Source organism: Spea bombifrons, chromosome 1 (genome assembly GCF_027358695.1).
Source record: "Spea bombifrons isolate aSpeBom1 chromosome 1, aSpeBom1.2.pri, whole genome shotgun sequence".
Taxonomy (NCBI): domain Eukaryota; kingdom Metazoa; phylum Chordata; class Amphibia; order Anura; family Pelobatidae; genus Spea; species Spea bombifrons.
In genome coordinates, this window is record NC_071087.1 from 107222650 (window position 1) to 107243396 (window position 20747).

The following is a 20747-nucleotide window of genomic DNA, read 5'->3' on the forward strand; positions in this document are numbered from 1 at the left end:
TCAGTCTATGACATCATGAAATTATTTAAAAAGATCTCTGAATACTCTTCGTACACTAACAAACTTGATTATTTGTGTTTACTTGCATGTGGCTGATACCACATTTGTTACAGAACACACTGGTTTGTCAGTGAAGCAGCTAAATAAATAATTTGTTGTTGGGACCAATAAGTTCAGTCCATGCTTAGAATGAAAGTGTTTCAAGGTGTGATGCATGCAGATATTTGTCTTGTTTCTTCTTAAGTGCTTTAAAGATGTGTGGTTTCCTTGTTGTTCCTTTAGATGGCCAAAACTCTACATGACGACACATTTCCCCTTAAGTTTTTCTTTTCTTTTCTGCTGCTTGCTCTTCTTACCATCTATCTGTAGACTTACAGTCCTGCGCTTCTCAAGATTCAGAAGCTCCTGGAAGAGCTCTTTGACATTGTGGTTCATCTTGGCAGAGGTTTCCATGAAGGCACATTTCCACTTTTTTGCTATTGCTTCACCTTCTGAGCTTTCTAGTTCTCTGTTTTGGCTTTCATCACTCTTATTTCCAACTAGCATTATGGGGATACTCTCCACATCCCCTTTGATCTGACAAATCTGTTCATAGATTGGCTTCAGTTCCTCCAAAGATTGTCTGCTGGTGATGGAATAGACCAAAATAAAAGCATGTCCTTTTGATATGGACAGGCGCTGCATGGCTGGAAACTGATGGCTCCCTGTGGTGTCAGTTATTTGTAAAGTACATATACTTTTATCACAGCTGATCACCTGCCTGTAGGTATCTTCAATGGTTGGTATGTAGCTTTCTCTGAATGTGCCTTTCACAAACCGCAACACTAAGGAACTTTTACCTACACCTCCAGCTCCAAACACAACCACCCTGTAGTCATTACTTTGTTCTGGCATTTTCTTTACTGCTATCAGATGTCTTTGCTATTAAACACCTAGAAAAAAAGATAAACAAGCATGTTATTAAAACATGTCACTAAAAATTATAAGATTGAGAACTATTGATAACATAAGCACCATCACTATTTGCTTATACAATTCACACTAAAACTCATTATGCCATATTTATTGACGTTAGGGAAAATATATATATATATGCCTTAGCCAAGTGACATGCCTGTGGGCACCACTCCCTCTTATTGCTTACAGATTGAACAATGCAAGCACAAAGCTAAAATATAAGACCTGATAAAATCAGCATTATGGTATCCTTGGAGTGGCACACAGGATTCTACTGAAGTACATGTCTCTCAGTATTTATATGTAGAACAATAAAACAAAGTTTAACATAAAAACTTTAAAAACAGTCCATATCTTTAATACAGCACTCAGTACAGTTACCATCCAATGGTTCAGGAAACACTTTTGGGCCTATTCACTGAGAGGTGAAGTCATCAGTCTAAGACTAACTGTACATATAGCATGTTAAACACATCTCTTGCTTGAACACTAGTGGTGGTGCAATGGAAAGGGGCAAATGCATATCGGGGGATTCTGCAGAATAAATATATCATACATAAACTGTGTTTATCGTGTTATAAATCATGTGAAATATGTAAAGCTGGTGAAAATGACTGGAATTACTTCTGGGGTGGGGGCTGGAGGAGGTAACAACAAATTTAAAGCAATTGGTTTTTGTAAGAGAAATATATTCTCCAATCTTTGGTGCAATCTTGTTTTTGTGCAATCTTGTGACTAGTTTGTGAGGGGCCTCTCGGATCTGGTTACTGTGTGAGCAGTGTGCATGAATCTAAGATATTTTGTACTAGATTTTGAGCTAAGATTTCTTCTCGTAGTTTCTTCTCCTTTGTTTCATTGCATAGCATAGGTTGGCATAGCATACATTGGATTGGGTGTATTAAGAATTGTATATATCATAGAAATGGTATACTGTTCTAGTGCACAATCTTTCAAAGGTAGTTTTCCATCTTTTTCTGGCTGTGATTGTTAGTAAGTCTTTGTATGTAGTGCAAAATGAAAAAAATATTTTTTCCTAGGATCAGAATTTGGAAATTATTCTGGAAATACAAGGAGGTTTGATACATTTGTATTCTAGCAAAAAAACATCTATGAGGTAAGTAGTTCAGACCTTAAGAGAAATCTGGATTGTGCATTAGCGATGAGGGATCAGTTGTAATTTTTATGTATGATAATGTATGTATGATCCTGGGGATGTTTGTGCTCTTTAGGGTTTTGTTCCAGATTACATAGTGTAGAGGAATTTTCCTGTCCTATATGTCACAAAAATGTTAATCTTAGGAAGCCTTAGTTTGGTAACTTGATTGGTAGGACATGGAGCAGATATAGAAAGTGGGTATAATTTTTTTCATTTTTATTATATGTATCCTGCCTGAAAATATGAAGTTATTTTTTGTTTAAAATGATTATTGTAGGAGCTACAGTTCCAAAATGAATGAACAGCTATTTCTCAGCTACCCTTGTACTAGCGTAATCTCATTTTGTTATATTTTATTGTAAATCAATTTCAATACAGCAATACTGTGTGAAGCAAGAATATGAATTTGTTTTTTCATTTTCTCATCAGATGGATCTGAGATGTCTGCAATATAAATCACCTTTATGGTGTGCCTTAGATTAAGTATACCATTGTTTGTGTAAAGTCATTGGTGTTATAACAACTTCAAGCAGCTTCAAATTGGACATCCAATGTGGCAGTGATTTTAATCTTCATGAAGAAGGAGCAGCTTGTCACTTGTTCTTGAGAGCTAATCCTCATCACTGTGACATATCTACTAATGGCTGTTTAGAATTGCTATAACATTTGCCAAGCAACATACACTAGTGTGGTTGTTTCATGGTGGTGGGTCTTCTTGTCATGTACACCTCCAGCATTCTCTTCAGTCTCACAGGCACCTTGGGTGTACCAAAATCATAGATGTGTATGTATATGTTTTACTACGTTTTGTACCACATCTGATGTGTGAATTTGTCAATCTAAGTATATGCATACTGATGACATTATAAACCCATTATGCAACCAGCTGTCTCCCAGATCAGTATGTGTTCCACTTAAGCTGTTCAACGTGGCTTGACAAATCCTAGGCATCAGGTTATCATGGTGACTTATTTGTAGTGTTTCATCTGCTGGATATGTGTCCAGCAGCTTGATTTTTTGTTCTGCCACAAGGTGGACATTCAGCCAGATAATATGATGCCATGTCTAATCACCCCCACAATTGTAGCATGGTAGCTCATGCATTTAGTGACTGGCTCCTACATATACAAGTAATTTCTACTCTATGAAATGTAGTGGTAATTATCTTTACAAAATGTTAATTCATGTTTAATGACATTGTAATTGAAGCTTCATTTCCATATTTATTGATCATATTTAACATATATACATCTAGCAACACAGGACTCCTCTCGGACATTAATTCACACATCAAGGGGAACATATGCAAATTGATGATAATAACTGGGAAGGAAAGGCAAAGGCCACATTATTTAGCTCTCTTTTCAGAATCTCATAACTGCGTATTGTTCATTCTGTCACTTCTAAAAACAAACTACAGATTGCTCATCGGCACTGGATTCCTTGTAAAGTTAAACCATGTATCAAAGGTGCAAAACCATATTATTAAGAAAAATAGATAAAGTTGTATCAGCCCAAGAGAAAATGGAGTCTTTAATCAAAGCTGATACTTTTTGTGGACCGATATAGAAAAAAACCCATAACGTTACATAGGCTCTTGGGAAGTCCGATAAATACTGTATCCATTTGCTTCAAAACATTCTGTAATAAAAACACATTTTTTATTTAGAATGTTCAATGCAGATTATATCATGTTGGCTGTGGCAGATGAACTGGAATACAGTATCTGAATAAGAACTGCCAATAATATATTTACTTTAAGGCTTGCTATCTCCAAAGATGACTGTAGTTACCAAATTTTTTACTCAATTCATTACCTCAGTTGAAAATATGTTTATCAAATGTTTCACTTTTAACATTGTGTAAAGAAACTACTATGCTTTGAGTTAGCTACATTCCAGCAAAGCCTTATTGCCCCCCCAAAAAAACGCTGGTGTTTTTTTTTTTTTTTATAGCAGCATTACATGCACTTGTCTTCAAAAGCAATCTGTAAATATACTGTCGTCACAAATCAAGTGCAACATATGTTCAGCATTTGGAAGCCAAGAGCTCATTTTAGCGTAACTAAGCAATATGACTGTAAAGGGCAAAACACATCCATAAATTAGGTCATCCATACCATGTGGACACAGGCTTACTGAATACATTTTATATCTGAGCACAAATTTATGTTGCTAATTGCATATTGAAATCCAGAGATGAGGAGGATCAAGGTGTTATTTCCTGAATTGATGGCTTAAAGGTACATTCCAATGTCCCATAGAACCCCACAAATTAAGAATGAGTATTACATTACTATAATATGCATATTAAGTTACTTGAATATACAATATTCATGTGTAAAAATAAAATAAAATAAATACTACCTCCTAAGTTCTTCCATTAAAACAGGAAAATTACCAGAAATTGAATACAAGCCGGTATTAGACCTGGCTAGCAGCCAAGCAGGCACACTGGCAAAGAGGATATGTGATCAGCCAAATGCATCTCCTGCTTGTGAATGTGCGGAGGGTGGAAAAATGGTGCAAATGCACAGGGGGATTCTGATTAATCCCTTCATGCATTTGCAACAGAAAGAAAATGTAATTTTCAAGGGACACAGCTATCATGGGAGGCACATATATTTTGGGAAAATGTAAAACTCAGTAGAGTAAGGAGCTCTATACAGTGTAATGATATGTTATTCACTACCTTCAGAGGATGAATAAATAGTTCTATAAAGAAAACAAAGGTCGAATATACAAAACATTAGGATTATTATTAATATTAATATTCTATTTCAGATTTTCATTAGTCAGATTGCAGATGGTCTTGATGGTAAGGTATGTCTTATTGCTGATGACACAAACATTTGCAACAGAGTTGATGTTCCTGGAGAGATATGCCAAGTGGGAAATGGGTTAGCTAAACTGGAAAAATGGTCAGAGCTGTGGCAACTGATGTTAAATGTGGATAAAGGCAAAGTAATGCATCTAGGGCATAAAACCCAAGGGCAGAGTAGAGAATATTTGATACTGTCCTAACCTCAACGTGTGAGGAAAGGGATCTAAGATATAAAGGTAGGTAGACAATGCAATAGAACAGCAGGAAATGCTACCAGAATTCCTCCCTGTCTCTCTTTGTTTCTCTTTCTCTCTCTCTCTCTCAAGGTAAAATATATGTTTCTTTTCTGGCTCACCAGAAAGTGTATATATAAAGTGCAGAAAGCAAGAGAGCTGACCAATATAAATCAATTTATTTTAACATAATAGGTTTTGTAAAAAGAGTCTGGGCCTACCCCATGATGGTACGTTAGCCTGACACAGACAGGTACTTAAAGAGTTCATAGCAATGGCAAGTCCTGTGGGTGTGCAATGGCAAGTCACTGGGTGCAGAGACAAGTCCTGTGGGTGGGCAATAGTAGGTCAGAGGGAGAATTTGGTGATATAATCTGCACCATAGTAACTAGGAAGGGCTAAATTATGGTAATTCTGTCTGTGTGACAGAGTGGGTGGAGCTTTGGGGCAGTGGGTGTGGTAATTTTTCAAGGCTTGTCGGATTGTTGCACCAGAACAAATCAACAGGCGTTGAAAACTGAAACATAGGGGAGAGGAATGATCATGCAGACCCTGAAAACAGAAGGTAACAGCACCATTTGACATACATTGCTTATTTATTATAACATGCATTTATTTAGAGTACTGTAAAATGCTACATTTGTGAAACGAGACACTATAAATAATGTATAACCCTGTTACATGATGTAGAAATATTATATTAAAAGGATAAAATAATGATAATACTAATACATAAATCTAATATATACACCATAATGGCATTTTAATATCTTACATTATAATCTAGGCCCTACTCCTTTTTTTCTTTAAGATCTGCTGCTGAAGCTGTAAATATTTTAATTGCTTCTTTCGAAATCCCCACAGGTTTCTAGCATTGTCTTGCTGCTAAGAAATGTGACTATTACCTCTCTGGTTTTCTCCAGGTCTAGAATAGATGCCTCAATTTGTCCAGAGGGCATTTCCAGCATATTATCATGAGTTTTTGACATGTAGTATAGAATGTGTTTGTTTGTAAATCAATGCTGGCAAAGCCACCAAATAAGAGTCAGTTACTGAGGCTGAATATATGAATTAGTTATTCATAGTCATAGTATGGCACTAATAATATAGATTAAGCAGTTCTGGATTAAGAGCTTGACCCAGCAAAGAACATTCTGCACAGCAAATATAATATAAGGCACATTATGTTAATGGTCTGCGTTTGCAATATACCTGGGGGGTTTTGTACATGTTTCTTTAAGTGCTCTACAATCTCTGTATATGTAACAGTGCATGAAAAATAAGAAGTGTCCCCCCAATATAATCTGCTTACAACCTATGTATATTAATAAATATTACCAGTGTTACTAATTTTTATAAGCAAGATATAAGTATAATATAAAGTAATTATACTAATTTTATAAACATACAATATCCAGCATGTGCTCTACTAAGGTCCTAGTTGTGTCTGGAATATAATGTACTACAACAAATGACACATATAGAGAACAACATTGAGAATTAGATGAAAAAATACCTACCAATATATTTTTCCCTTTATAATTATTATTATTATTATTATTATCTTTTATTTTTATAGCGCCAACAGTTTAGGCAGCGCTTAATACAATTCATAAATTCAAAGGATATGACAAGACAAAAATTGACAGACTAAGACAAACCGATACATTCGGTGGAGAGAGCCCTGCTCGCAAACCATTTGGTTAATATCGTATGTAATGTTTTTATTACCATATTTATGTTAGGAATATGCAATAATCACAAATGTTTCTCTAATTGAAGGTAATTGAAAGTCCTCATAACTTGACAGAAATTATTTATAATTATTTGTAGGACTCTTCAAAGGGTAGCGAAAACCATTCTGCACAGGTAAATTTCATATGGTAAGGATAGATGGTTTTTCAGTCATCTTTTAGTAAGACTGGTCAGAAATCTCAGATATTATCTAATTCATACTTCCCAGTTTTCATAGGATAGTCCCAATTTTTGGACACTTGTCCATTATACCCATTGCATGTGCGAGCAATGGGTATAAAGGACAAGATGGGGTAGATCCTCTGATCTCTCCCGAACGGCAGAGGGAGCTCTACAATCAATGGAAATCTGTGATGTTGCCACATAGGCCTCCATTGCAGCTCCCTCCAGTTGACTCTGAAGATGATTGCCCTTCTTGCAAGGCAAGTGGCCATACCCTCAACCCAGCTCACTCACAGCTCTAACCCTGCCCCCCCCCCCTGTCTATTGTCACTCCCCATAACACAGATGTCCTTATTTGGACACCAGAAATGTTGGGGATGTATAAAGATTTCTTCATTTGCTTGTGATTGGTATGTTTTATTGGATATTAATTATCTATATGAGACATTTTTACTGTCATATAATTAGTCTGTATATATTAGTATATTCCAGTTTAATACGTCAGCACCATAGATAAAACAGTACCTTTAACAAGCATGTACGTAAACAGAGAACCGTTTTTATATTTGTCATTTTATTTTCTCCTTACTTTCACCATCAAAAACAACATTTGTATCCATCTATTTTTAGCATTACCATACTCTTTCCACGTCTGTTAAATAGTATGCTTTGCATTTCTCTCTCAATAAAAGGTCTCTTCACTGAAAAACAATAAAAAACATTTCTTTTAGATGTTTTATAATTCACTTATTGACAAGAAGCTAACAGATATCTTCCCTGAAAACAAAATCATTAATGTAAAGTAACCCACGGTGAGTAATGATTAGCGTCACCTGAATGTTCAGTTATTTAATCTAGTTCCTTAAATCTTTATGGACCAACAATATAGATTCACCAGTAACATATTACAGTGTCAAACTGGAAGCCATTAGGGGTTTTTGTACAGCTGCCCAATTATACCTCAATAATTTAGTAGCATTCATGCACATCAACAATCTACGTGTTCACCCTTTATTATTTTGGAACAAACATACCGTTGATTGTGAAGTATATTTTCAGTTACATTTTGACCAATCCAACCGTATAATCTTAAGCATCTTTTGAAAACACTAAGTGCTGGTTTTCATTAATTTTTCATTAAACAATTTCTTTTGGAAAAGGGGTCTCTGCCTTAGTGGGCAGCTAACCAATAAAACAAAATCTATGGAATTTACTGCAAAATGAAATTGTTTTGGTGGATCCTATCAATTTTTTAAAAAGATAAACACGCATACATTTTATAGACAAAAGTATTAGGACACCTGACCATTATACCAACAGGGACTTTTATGACATTGCATTCTAAATACATAGATATTAATATGTAGTTGGTCCCCTAAAACAGCTTCCACTCTTCTGGGAAAGCTTTCCACAAGCTTATCGAGTGTTTCTGTAGGAACGTTTGTCCATTCATCCAGTAGAGCTTTTGTGATGACAGCAACTGATGTTGGATACGAAGGCATGGCTCATCTCAAAGGTGTTCAGTGGGGTTGAGGTCAGGGCTCTGTGCCGGCCAGTTAAGTCCTTCCACACCCAATTCATCTGACCATGTCTAAAGGACCTTGCTTTGTGCACTGGGGCAAAGTTGGAATCATAGCATTGTCCAAAATGTCTTGATATGATGAAGTATTAAGATTTCCCTTGACTGGAAGTAAGAGGCCCAGCTCAAACACCGAAAAACAATCCCATACCATAATCCCTCTTTCACAAAGCTTTACAGTTGGCACAATGCAGACAGGCAGGCAACATTCTCCTGGCATCCGCCAAACCCAGACTCGCCAATCAGACTGCCAATTAGAGAAGCAGGATTTGTCACTCCACAGAGTATGTTTCCACTGCTCCAGAGTCCCGAGGCGGCCTGTTTTACACCACTCGAACCGAGACTTGGCATTGTACTTGGTGATGTGAGACTTGCATGCAGCTTCTCAGCCATGGAAACCCATTTCATGAATCTCCTGTCATGCAGTTTTTGTGCTGATATTTATGCCAGTGAAAGTTAGGATCTTTTGGAATTAGCTGAGCGTTGGCGACTTTTACATAATATGCACCTCAGCACTTGGTGATCCGCCCTGTGGTCTTAAGTGGTCTTCCACTTCGTGGCTGAGCTGCTGCTGTTCTTTAAGGCTTCTACTTTCCAACACCACTTGCAGTCGACCAGGGATGAAATTTCACGAACTGACTCATTGTAAAGGTGGCATCCTATAACAGTACTACGCTTGAATTCACAGAGCTCTTCAGAACAACTCTTTTTTTTCACAAATGTTTGTGAATACAGACTGCATGGCTAGGTGCTTGGTTTTTATACACTTGTGATAATAGGTCTGATTGAAACACCAGAATTCAATCATTGAGAGGTGTGTCCTAATACTTTTGTCCATATAGTATATTTATTCATGGCATGCATTCATCAACCTTATTACATTTGGGACATTGGGACATTTTTATAATAACTCTCTAAAACAATTTGCAGGTGAATTTGCAGGAGGATATCAGTTTATCAGCAACATCCAAATGCATTATAAAAGGCATTTTTTAATAAAAAATGTTTCTTGTTTGTCCATGCACAATGCATATTTAGTGTGTTGTCACTTTACAGAACTGTGCATTATACAGGACAAGCCCGTGCCCTCTTGCAAAATAAATCTGCCAGGAAAGGCCTTTCATAGTGCCTAATAATGCAAACTTTTTCTTTAGAAAATACATTCCTTAAATTAGTCTTTTTTTTTCTTGTAATTAATGCACCCCTTATTTGCAATGTACTGTGGCAGAATTCTGTTTTTTTTCTGTCTAGAATCACCTAATCTGTTTTAGGTTTTAAGTACAAGTAGCCAGTCTAATTATATTAGAGACACCACCTGCTGTTTTGACTTTTCTGCAAATCAGATTTATTACCACATTCTCACAATCTTTTACTGCATTCCTTATTAAGAGGAAAAAACTGCACTGTGCCTTGTGCAAAAAAAATGAAGCAAATAAATGTGCATATACGACCTATTGTATTTCACAAAATATCTGAACATCACAAAATGTCTGGATATCACAAAATAACATGCCGGTGGATATAATAATTCTCCATCCATCTAGAAACACACCTGGGGTTTATCTACAAAGCATTAAACAAGAGTGCACAATATTAAACATAACAAAATATATTTTTTATGTCGTTTCATTTCCCTATGGTAAAGTCCAGTTTATTTCATCAATTGATGAGGGGCGTGAGAGCTATTACTAATAAAGTGTCCCTTTTCAGTCTAATTCCAAATCTTGAACAATTAATGCCCCATAACCTCTACATGATTAATAATATAGCTCTATATCAATGAAGTTATAACATGCATTAGCTTTCCCTGTCTAATTATTAACATTGCATAATAGCAGGAACACAGGAGCAGATGTGTGTAAGCAGTATGGGCTACATGATCTCTTCCACCATGGGTATGGCCCAGAGCACACACAGTGGGCCTACACAGTACAAAGCAAATTCTAATAGAAATTATATTAAAATAAATGGAAGTAGCAGCAGCCAATCTTATGTATGCTAGACACACGTATGCTAGAAACATTTTGGCTTCAGACAAATATTTATTTTCATCTTTGCCCTCAAACAGCTTATCTGTGCCACCTTTGCCCCAAAACTGCATGTATGTGCCATCTGTCTCCCAAATCAGCTTGCCTCTGCCACCCTTGTCCCCAAGCAGCTTGTCTGTTGTCTTTGTCTCAAAACAGCCTGTCAGTGCCCCAAAAAGCTTGTCTGTTCCATCTTTTCCCCCAGCTTGTCTTTGCCCCAAACAGCCTTCTTATGTCATTTTTGCCCCAAACAATGTCCCTGTGCCATTTATGTCCCCAAACAGCCTCCCTGTGCCATTAATGTCCCCAAGCAGCCTGTGTCATTTCTATCCCCAAACAGCCTGCCTGTGCCATTTCTGCCACTCCCTCAACAAACTGCCTGTGCAACTTATTCCCCCATTTGGAGGACATCACCAGAAGCTCCATCATTGACAACCTTGTGTGAACCTTCCCCAAAATAGTGGAGCTTCTGTTGTCAGTGGAGCCGTTTTGGCAGAAGTTCGCCAGTAGGTTATGTGTGCAGGGATGCAGATGTAGAAAGAAGAGAGAAAAGAGGAGGTAAAAGAGAGGAGAAAGGAGAACAAGGAGATGTAGAACAAGAAAATGTGAGACATAGAAATGGTGCTGCAAGACAAGTTTGTAAAAGTGGTCGGCAGAGAAGGTACGGAGACATGCAGAAAGCATGAAAGAGTGTGAACGAAAATAAGAGTGTGAAAGACTGAGTGAGAGTCTGAGAGAGGGAGAGTAAATGTGGGCATCGGAAAACGAATTTAGTTTCCAAATCTAAAATGCTCCCCAAAACGAATGGACAGGAAATGGAATTTATTGCCCAACAACAAATGGGCCAAAGACGGACCAAAAAAATGTGTCCAAATCATTTCTTGGCCCATTTGCACGTCTACTATATCCTTGAGATATGGTCTCATATCCACAGATGCAAGTTGTTTCTGCATGTCATCCTGTTATGTTATTTACTACTTGATAGGTCCTGTCTACCTTTTGTACAGTGCTGCATAATCTAATGTGCTATATAAAACAATAAATAATAATAATATGCAGTGTATTTAATTAGTTCTTGTACAGTGTGTCCATTAATTTTGTCAGGTCTAGTTGAGACAAAGGATTTCATGGTTTAAAATGTACGTGCAAAATGTATCCATTTTAGGCACTTTGTACACACTTCATTGAATCTTTTTCTGAGCAAGGTTTTCTATGATTTCAATGTGGCATTTTTCTGAGCATTCGTACCGTAGAATGTACGCTTGTTCTATAAAGTTTAGTCAGGCCACAGAATTGTTCTTACTGTGTATTTTGTTGCACTGTTGAAAGCAATTAAGGTTTAGTCATGTCACTGAATCATTCCTAGAACCATTCACATAATAATTCTAATCGTTGATATTTACTTTTATTAAAAATGTCTGATAAAGGTTATTGTCAAGTAACACAAAAGCAGGCACTGATATATAGTTGCCATAGAAACAGAAAACACTTCTTAAAAGTTTCTGTGGTATTGTTATGTTATTAAACCTTTGAAAGAAAGAATAAAATGTCAGATTTTCAACAAACATATTTGAGAGGGCAATTAATGTACTGTCTGAATGAAAAAAATCTTCTTTAATTTGTAATGTAACATATATTTGCTATTTAACCACAAGCATATATATATATTATGGCAATGTCTCAATGCTGTATTCTTTTGTCTCAAAACCTAATGTGGTTGTGTGTTTTTTTAGATAGATGTGCTTCCATATTATTAAACACATTTCATTATGGTGAATACAAACAAAATATTTATAGACATTTTATACTCTCACATCTATTCAAAATTCAAGGTCCATAAAGACCCCAAATATAAAATCTGGTAGTGTTTCTATCAACGGAAAAATGTTAAACAGAGTATTTAAAATAAAATCGATTTCTTCTTTTTCAATTATCCCGTTCAGTTTCATTATTGATTTTGGGAATGGTGCCAAACTTTAAGATGATATCCGATGCAATTAAGCATTGAAGTTGCAGGGCAATGCTTAGACAGCAATTTTCTACGCTTTCTTTCTAAGAGCAGCATATTGTATATATTTCTATGAACCAGTAAACCCGGTAAACTAGTAAAAAAGCTGAAACAGCCTGTATGCAAAAAAATCCTAAATAAAATCCTTCCAAATGTGTCTAATTTACTGACACAAAAGAACCTGCAATCATTTTAAAAAATGGAATGGAAAATAGGGCTGAAAAGACCTGATGTTATTTTACCGCATCCACTGTGCAAGACGATTCATGAACTAATTATGTTTCTAATTATAAAATAGGAAACTATGAAGAAGTGTATACAAAAAAACAAAAAGCAGTCAAATAATGAGAAACAATTTCTATGTTACAAGCAACATAAAATGTCTACATAATTGTGTCATCCTAGAAAGAAATGTTTATTTCTGTATAATTTGCAAATCATAATATTACTAAGAATTTATGTTAGTTCCAACTCCAACTAAATCCTAGAACTTGCCATTGGCAGTGCCACATGTCAAAACTAGATCATCAAACAAAAAACATGCATCCATTTTATTTTATTCTTTTAAGAAGAACTAGTAATTTACAAGGTTAGTGCTGTAATTAATTAAAGAAAAAAAACATATATCAGTACAGATAATTCCAGAATTTTGCACCTTTATTATATTCATACTATAACATTTTAACTTAAGCCAAAATTAAATGAATGTAGCACTGAAATCCTCTATTGCTTGTTTTTTTTTTAAAAAAAAATATATATATATTTTAACTATTTTATTATTGTTCGAATTTATATTTTACAGATCTGACATTCAATCAAGTCATAGCAAGATCATTTCAGTAAACGGTTCCTTTATTCTCCATGATCCCTTAGTGAAGACTGCACTGGAATTTTCAAACAGGGTTCTTAGATTGAATCTGCATTGCTTTGGGAGACTGCACACAAGCCTCCAGCGCTACATATTATTAACAGTTCTCTGTAAAGCTATTTTCATACATATTTTAGGCCGAGGCAGTAATTTAAACCCTGCGAAGCAGCTCTTCCATACAGCACAACTGAAACTAACATTATTTAGGTGAAAAATAAATAAGATGTAATAATATGGAAAGTACAGTATGTTTTTTAAACAAATATCAATTGTAAGTATAAGACTGGAGTATCTAACTAGTAGGATACCCCCTCCCAGCTCCAGTTCCTTGCAGGAGATGCTTTCAGCCAAAATGCATATATTGCTCAGGAATTGAGGAAAACATCTATAGGTTTGGATATAGAATATGTAGAATGGCAACTACAATGTGAAATGCATTAAAGTGCCTATGAGTACCTGCGTGTACCTTTTAGAATTCTGTCACAACCTCTGAATACAAAAGTTGCAAATGTTTGCAATGCCTGTATTTCATTTTACTTTCTTATGCTCATGAAATCTCAATTCTTTTCCTGTTTTTATCGGTGCAGTTGTGCTTTTTTGTTCTCTTGTATAAAATCCACTCAGACAGTTTTACACCATACCATACAGGTACACATCCAATAACTAAGCCTTAAAGTGATAACCCAATAGGTAGCCTTTCCTTACTTTTAAGTATACACCTGAGACATCTGTTGGATGATTCACTTTTGCACTTAAATACTTAGGGAAATATTTTGGGAAGAGACCATCAGCTTCTCAATAAGGACAAAGCAGTAAACAAAAACAATTGATCTATGCCTATACGTAGGGATCAGTACATGGGACAGATTGCCTTATAAGGATATCTGGAAAAAGAATGAAAATAAAGTGACAGCATGCTGCCAGCTGATCTGCTGTAAGCACATTGGGTCTGCATGTCAGAAAATAACTTTGATCCCTGCTTACATGCTGTGACAATGAATTGTGACAATTATCATAATTTGTCCAGCTACCATTGTCCAACCCCTTCCCCTATAACAAAATTAAAGTTTAGGATTTGCATTATTTTTGTTATAGGGAATATATTAAAAGGTGCGCATATTTTTCTTTTTCCTAATTGTACTTCTTTGAAATTTGGTATTTTGAGGCTTTATTAGTACTCACAGATTTCAATAAAATAATATGTTTCTGGAAGGTAGACAACTTAGGGTATTGCTCTATGGCAGATTTTGCATGCTCTTGCGCATTTAGTTTACCACCAACCTCATCCAAAGTTAACAATAAAAAAAATCCACTTTGTAAGCAAACGTAGTAATGGCACTTTAGAATTCTTGCCCAATTGCAGAATAAAACAGCAAATCCCCACATGCATAGGTTTGACATGCTCTGAGGGAAGCTGTGGGTCAAAATTGGAACTTTAAAAATTATAGTGAGGGGCAGTATGTTAGACGGTTTTTGTTAGGTGAGGGAAATGGGGTGGTATGGCTGTTATTTCAGTTTTTCGGGCAGTTTTTTAAGCACAGTGACATCAGTGTTGATGTCACCGGAAAGGAAGTGCCTAAATGGAAGTTCAGGCATTTAAATCCCCACAGTGTGAAAGTGCTCATCTTGAGCGCTGTCATATCAGAACACTGAACTTGGAACCATACATTTTGGCTCCAGCTAGCATGGGGGAAACCAGGCTGTTAATTGACAGCCTCACTTCCTGTGTACCGGCAGGGATTTAGACCTGTCGATGCTTAATGGGACAGAGCATAACAGCACATTATTCTGGCATCAACTGCCAGAGTTGTAACGTACTCTTGCATCTATTGTCATGAGGAGGTTAAGTGAGATTTTGTGAAGTACAATTCCTTTCACCATCAGCAAAATGATCATGAATGTGATGGAAGTTGTAGCTCTCAAAAATACTTATCTCCTAAAATTGTCCCAAATGTTTTCCGACACCCAAAGGGACATAGAAATAGAGGCACTTTTTTATATGTAAACCTAAATCCTATTAATACATAAAAGCTGAAAACATGTCGCAATAGCTTGACTTGTATTGTGTTTCTTGTAAACCACTTACTCTACAATACTAAAGGTTGAATATATTAATTAACCCATGAACCATCTGGTTTTATTACAAATATAATGCATGGCTACATAATACTTTATAGCAGTCTATTTTAAATGTAAACTAAAACAAACATAGGTTAAAATCCTTGTAGACCTCTGTGACAGACCATAAATGTCACTGTCATTTACTTTGACAGACATGACAGAATGCCATTTGAGTCATATTTTGTAATTGTGTGCAAGATACGTAAAAACTACTTAAGTTGCGTGCAAGGACAAACATCCCAGCCACTGCAGCCTCCAAACCCCTTCTTGTAGAATGCCCAAGGTTGTCTATGGCTGCTCATAGATAAATTTCTTATCTAACAACATAAATATACTCTACTCCTTTATCGTGTTAATTCCCTTTATGTATTTAAATGTTTCTATCATATCCCACTGTCTCCTCTTTCCTCCAAGCGATACATCAGTCCAAATTAAGCATCAGTTGCCACAGCTCTAGCTATTTTTCTAGTTTGCTTATATCATTTGCCATTTGGCTTATCCCTCCAGGGACATCAATCCTCTTCCAGATCTTCGATATCGGCAAACATATATACCTTACCATCAACACCTTCTACAATATCACTAATAAAAATATTCAAGAGAATGGGCCCGAGTACAGATCCCTGAGATACCCCACTGGTAACAAGACTTTGCTCGGAATATATGCCATTGACTACATTCCTCTGTCAATGTCTGTCAATCAGCCACTGCCTAATCCATTCAACAATATTGGAATCCAAACTCAAAGATTGCAGTTTATTGATAAGTCTTCTATGTGGGACAGTGTCAAAGGCCTAACTGAAATCTATATACGCAATGTCTACTGCACCTTAATCTATTTTTTAGTCACCCAATCAAAAAAATCTATACGATTAGTTTGGCATGATCTGCATGATCAGACCCTCATCCACATACACCATTTATTTCAATAGACGTCATTTTCTGCCAAAGACAGCAGAATAGCTGCAGCTTCTACCTCATATAATATATCTAACTTGCTAACTAGGCACAACAATTCACTAATCTATATTGTAAAATGAAAAATTGTAGTTAATGGAATAACCTGCAGAGATGACATATTTGTTTTAGGTCTTGGTATATATATATCTTGCATGAGCAACTGGTAAGCAAGCAGGGATACTAGTTTCACTTACCATCCTAGTAGCAGCAGCATGATAAGGTATTTACAGTTTATTTACTTTTGTGTTAGCAATATAAAATAAAATATAGATTTTTCACAATTCGTAAAAATGAATCTAGTAAAATTAGTAAAAAAAAAATCTATCCAAAAACCTTAAAAGCATTTATAGACCAATCATAACTGATATGTTCTGTTGGAATTGAAAACCATTGACATACTGATATGAACACATGGTGTGCTGTTGAGTGGGATGCGAAAAGAAATGTGACCCCACAATTAATAATACGTTATCCCATAATGCATTTCATGCAATTATGCCCATCGTTGGCTGGAGACCAATGCATTATGAGCAATGTAAAAATCCGTAGTCATCAGAGCTGAAAATAACTTTATGTTAAAAATATCTAGTAATATCTGTGCTCGCAATTTGGTTCTCATAGTATTTCACTCCCTACACAATACAGGCCATTTCATCCAGGTATTTCTGAATGATAGGCCTCTTTTGATATATATATATATTTAAGACCAGACATTACATAACTGCAGTCATCACAAGGATATAGTTTTGGGTATAACAAAACGTATGTATAGTCTTTTTGTGCTCTGAAAAGGGCTTACACAATAATATTTTCCTTAGATCTGTCTTTCAACCACTGCATTATTTAGTACTGATAGAAGATAAGGAGTCCTTGAAGCTGGTAGTGGGATTTATCCACGTCACCGACAGACCGCCTTTGAGTAATGTGTGTTACAGGGAATTAGTGTCCAGTTAGAACTGTATTATTATAGGCCATTATTATCTATTTCTATATATATCCACCAACAAATTGAATCTGCGTTGCCAGCTCCTACAAAAGCCAGAAACCACACAATTAGCAAATCAATTAACCCTTTTTAGCAGTATGACTGAAAGTTTGGGGGGGGGGGAACCATGTAGGCTAAATATAAACCTACAATTTGTAAGAATAAGTATATCATTACAGTAAGGCAAACCCATAAGAAACCCGTAATGATTTCATTTTGCCAATATCCATTGCCAGTTAGAAGAAGCCACTCAGACTCAGAAATTTGAAACTCATGGAAAAAATACGAATGTTTTAAATATAGAATAATTTCCGTTCTTTTGCACAAACCATGAGTGATACTGAAAAGATGTTATATTTTGTTGGACCATTTTATGAGTCTGATAAGCTATACTTTGTTATACCGTAAAATTAAAGACAGGTCTATTAACACTTCGAGTAAAGGAAATCCATAGAGTACCCGTGCATCCATTATGGCTTCTTATTTGGGTCACATTGTAACATGAAAATCACATACCCAGCTGCTGATAGAATGGGCTGTTGTGAAATGTGGATGCTTTTTGATTAATTATTTTCTTGCACACCAAAACAGACGTCAACATTGCCTTAATCGCTATATTTCATTTAAGATAAGAAAACACAGAAATATTGAAGACCCCCTCTAACACTGAAAGAGTTAACAAATTGTACATTAATACATTGTAACACACAGAGCTATATCATGGGATGTTGAAAACATTCTATATTTATTTAACAGAAAGAAATTCTGTAGTATAAATATTTTTAATAGCAATTTATTTTTGTCTTTATGGCATTAGATGAAATCAATTCAAGCAACGGTATTAGAAAAACATTCTAAGGTTTAATCTTTTTGTTTAAGCAAACATTGCATTTTGCTGAAATGAAGGGAGAGCTAAGCTGATTTACAAAATGTGGTCTTACATCATATCTTTTCTAAAACACTCAGAGTACCAAAATAATGGCTAGCAGGGTCAAATAACACATTCATGTATATATATATATATATATATATATATATATATATATATATATATATATATATATATATACATCCACTGTATTGTTTATTTCTTAAAGTTAGAAGAACAGGGAAAATCTAATTGCTTCCCCTGTGCAAAGTATTGATTCTAAATCAGGATTACAGTACATTAACTGAAAATATCCTCTGCAGCACAGCCATGGATTTTCCTTTTTTTAATGTTGTTGCCCCGCTGAGCATACAATTTGCCAGCAGAGACAGGGGACCAGAGCAAAAATGTGCTTTATCACAACCTATGCAGAATTCCATAACAAGTATACAACAAACTTCACACCCACCTTACTGGAAAACTCATATGCATAGTATACAATTAATACATGGCAAGTATGTGCAGAAAGCACACATTATATAAAGTATATATATATATATATATATATATATATGTGTTAATCAGTCATCATAGTTATATATGTGAATATATATATTTACATGTGTATGCATGGATTTATATATAGATCCATTGCATATCTGCACACATATACACATACAGACATAGATATAAATAGATGCATTTTTGGGGGGCTCTTAAAAGTACACATATATTAGAATTATTTAGTTTTATATATGTATCGCTATCATGTTCTGTAGCGCTGTACAATGGGTGTGATATAAAGGATGTATGTATTCCAGAGGACCTATGTAACTGATATTAAAAATATAATGATTTACCTTCATACTGTAAAAGTGAGTCAGGAAATCACAGATCATCCCTCGCTATCATGCAAAAGTGTCCTGACCTTTTGTTTCAGCTGTCCAGCATTGCAGTGACCTGTTCACCGTGTCCAGCTTCCACACAACATCTATCGCAATAACACATCACAAAGAGACACATTGTACACGGACGATTACCTGCTGGGTGGACTGATCGGCGGTCTTCTTCAGTTGTTGGCTTTCATAATAGAGGCAGTGCTGCTTTTTGAATGTGGATCTGGGTGGCGAGGAGCTCTTCCCCTGTGTGACAGATATCAGGAGCTCGATCTGCTGGGCTCTGGGATCCTGCACGATTGTTGCCTTGTGAGGTTGGATTTGTTGTGCGCTGCTTGTACTCTCAGCATCCAAGCTCTCTCTGCCCTCCCCTCTTGGCTATTACTCCCAGGGCCTTGCTTTATGCTGTAGCACACAGGAGTTTGGCTACAGAGAGTACCTTCAGTGAGTGCTTAAGGATGAATGGACTCCAGCTTTGTGATGATCCTTCTAATGGCGACTGAACATTCATAGAAACCTTTTAAGTGCCACCTACTGAATGTTCTTGGAACATTCCCCTTTTTTCAGAAAAAAAAGCTGGTTTGTCTTCTGATTATTGGAGGAAATATCGTTCTACTTAGAAATCTAGCACGTTTTGATGCACATTGTGTTCAGCGTGCCATGTCACCCAGGTTCTGGACAGTGCATTAGGCGTGATTAACGTGGAAGAGCCAGTTTAAGCTTTGCACCCCTGAGCTGCAGACTGTTTCAAGTTCCCCTGTGTTTCTGAAAGTTCCTCTGCGCTAGCCTTTACTGGGGAGATCTGTTGAAATGACAATTGCCCAGAACATAGTCACTCATTAGCATATATAGTAGGTGGCTGAATCCTGGCAGAGGCATTTTTTTAATCCAAACACAGATGTACAAGCCTCCTTTTTGATTCAGTATCAAAAACTGCTGTAGTTATGTACTCTTGACTTTAATTGCTATATTTGGTATATTTTGTGTAAAGTGAGTAACATTTGAACACACACACACACACACACACATATACATATATATATATATATATATATATATATGTGTGTGTGTGTGTGTGTTCAAATGTTAGTCACTTTACACAAAATATACCAAATATAGCAAATAATGTCTATTAAAGTACTTTGATATGCATTGTTTACCTAAGAAACACAATCACCTTTAGAAGAAGCTGCAGCTCCAGAGCTGTAGCCCACCACCCTGTTGTTTGTCACCCCCCAAAGTTCTTGGACAAACCAGAGCTGGCATTGCAGGAGATGTGTAGCTGAGCTGGGGGACTGTCAAAAAGACAAATGATTATTGATTTGCCTGCATCAATTAGATGAACATTG

General features: G+C 36.0%; 1 protein-coding gene across 1 annotated transcript; it reads right to left on the reverse strand.

Annotated features, from left to right (window-relative positions):
• Positions 1 to 223: 223 nt before the first annotated feature.
• On the reverse strand, positions 224 to 19869 carry DIRAS2 (DIRAS family GTPase 2). The gene is made up of 2 exons (XM_053467809.1): positions 19543 to 19869; positions 224 to 932 (listed from the first exon to the last, which is right to left on the reverse strand). The coding sequence occupies exon 2, from the start codon at positions 892 to 894 to the stop codon at positions 295 to 297; it is 600 nt and encodes a 199-aa protein (XP_053323784.1). The 5' UTR covers positions 895 to 932; positions 19543 to 19869; the 3' UTR covers positions 224 to 294.
• Between the last annotated feature and the right edge of the window lie 878 nt (positions 19870 to 20747).

What these genes read in the sequence shown, in the direction of transcription:
- DIRAS2 (XM_053467809.1), bottom strand. Translation starts at nt 894, where the DNA reads ATGCCAGAACAAAGTAATGACTACAGGGTGGTTGTGTTTGGAGCTGGA.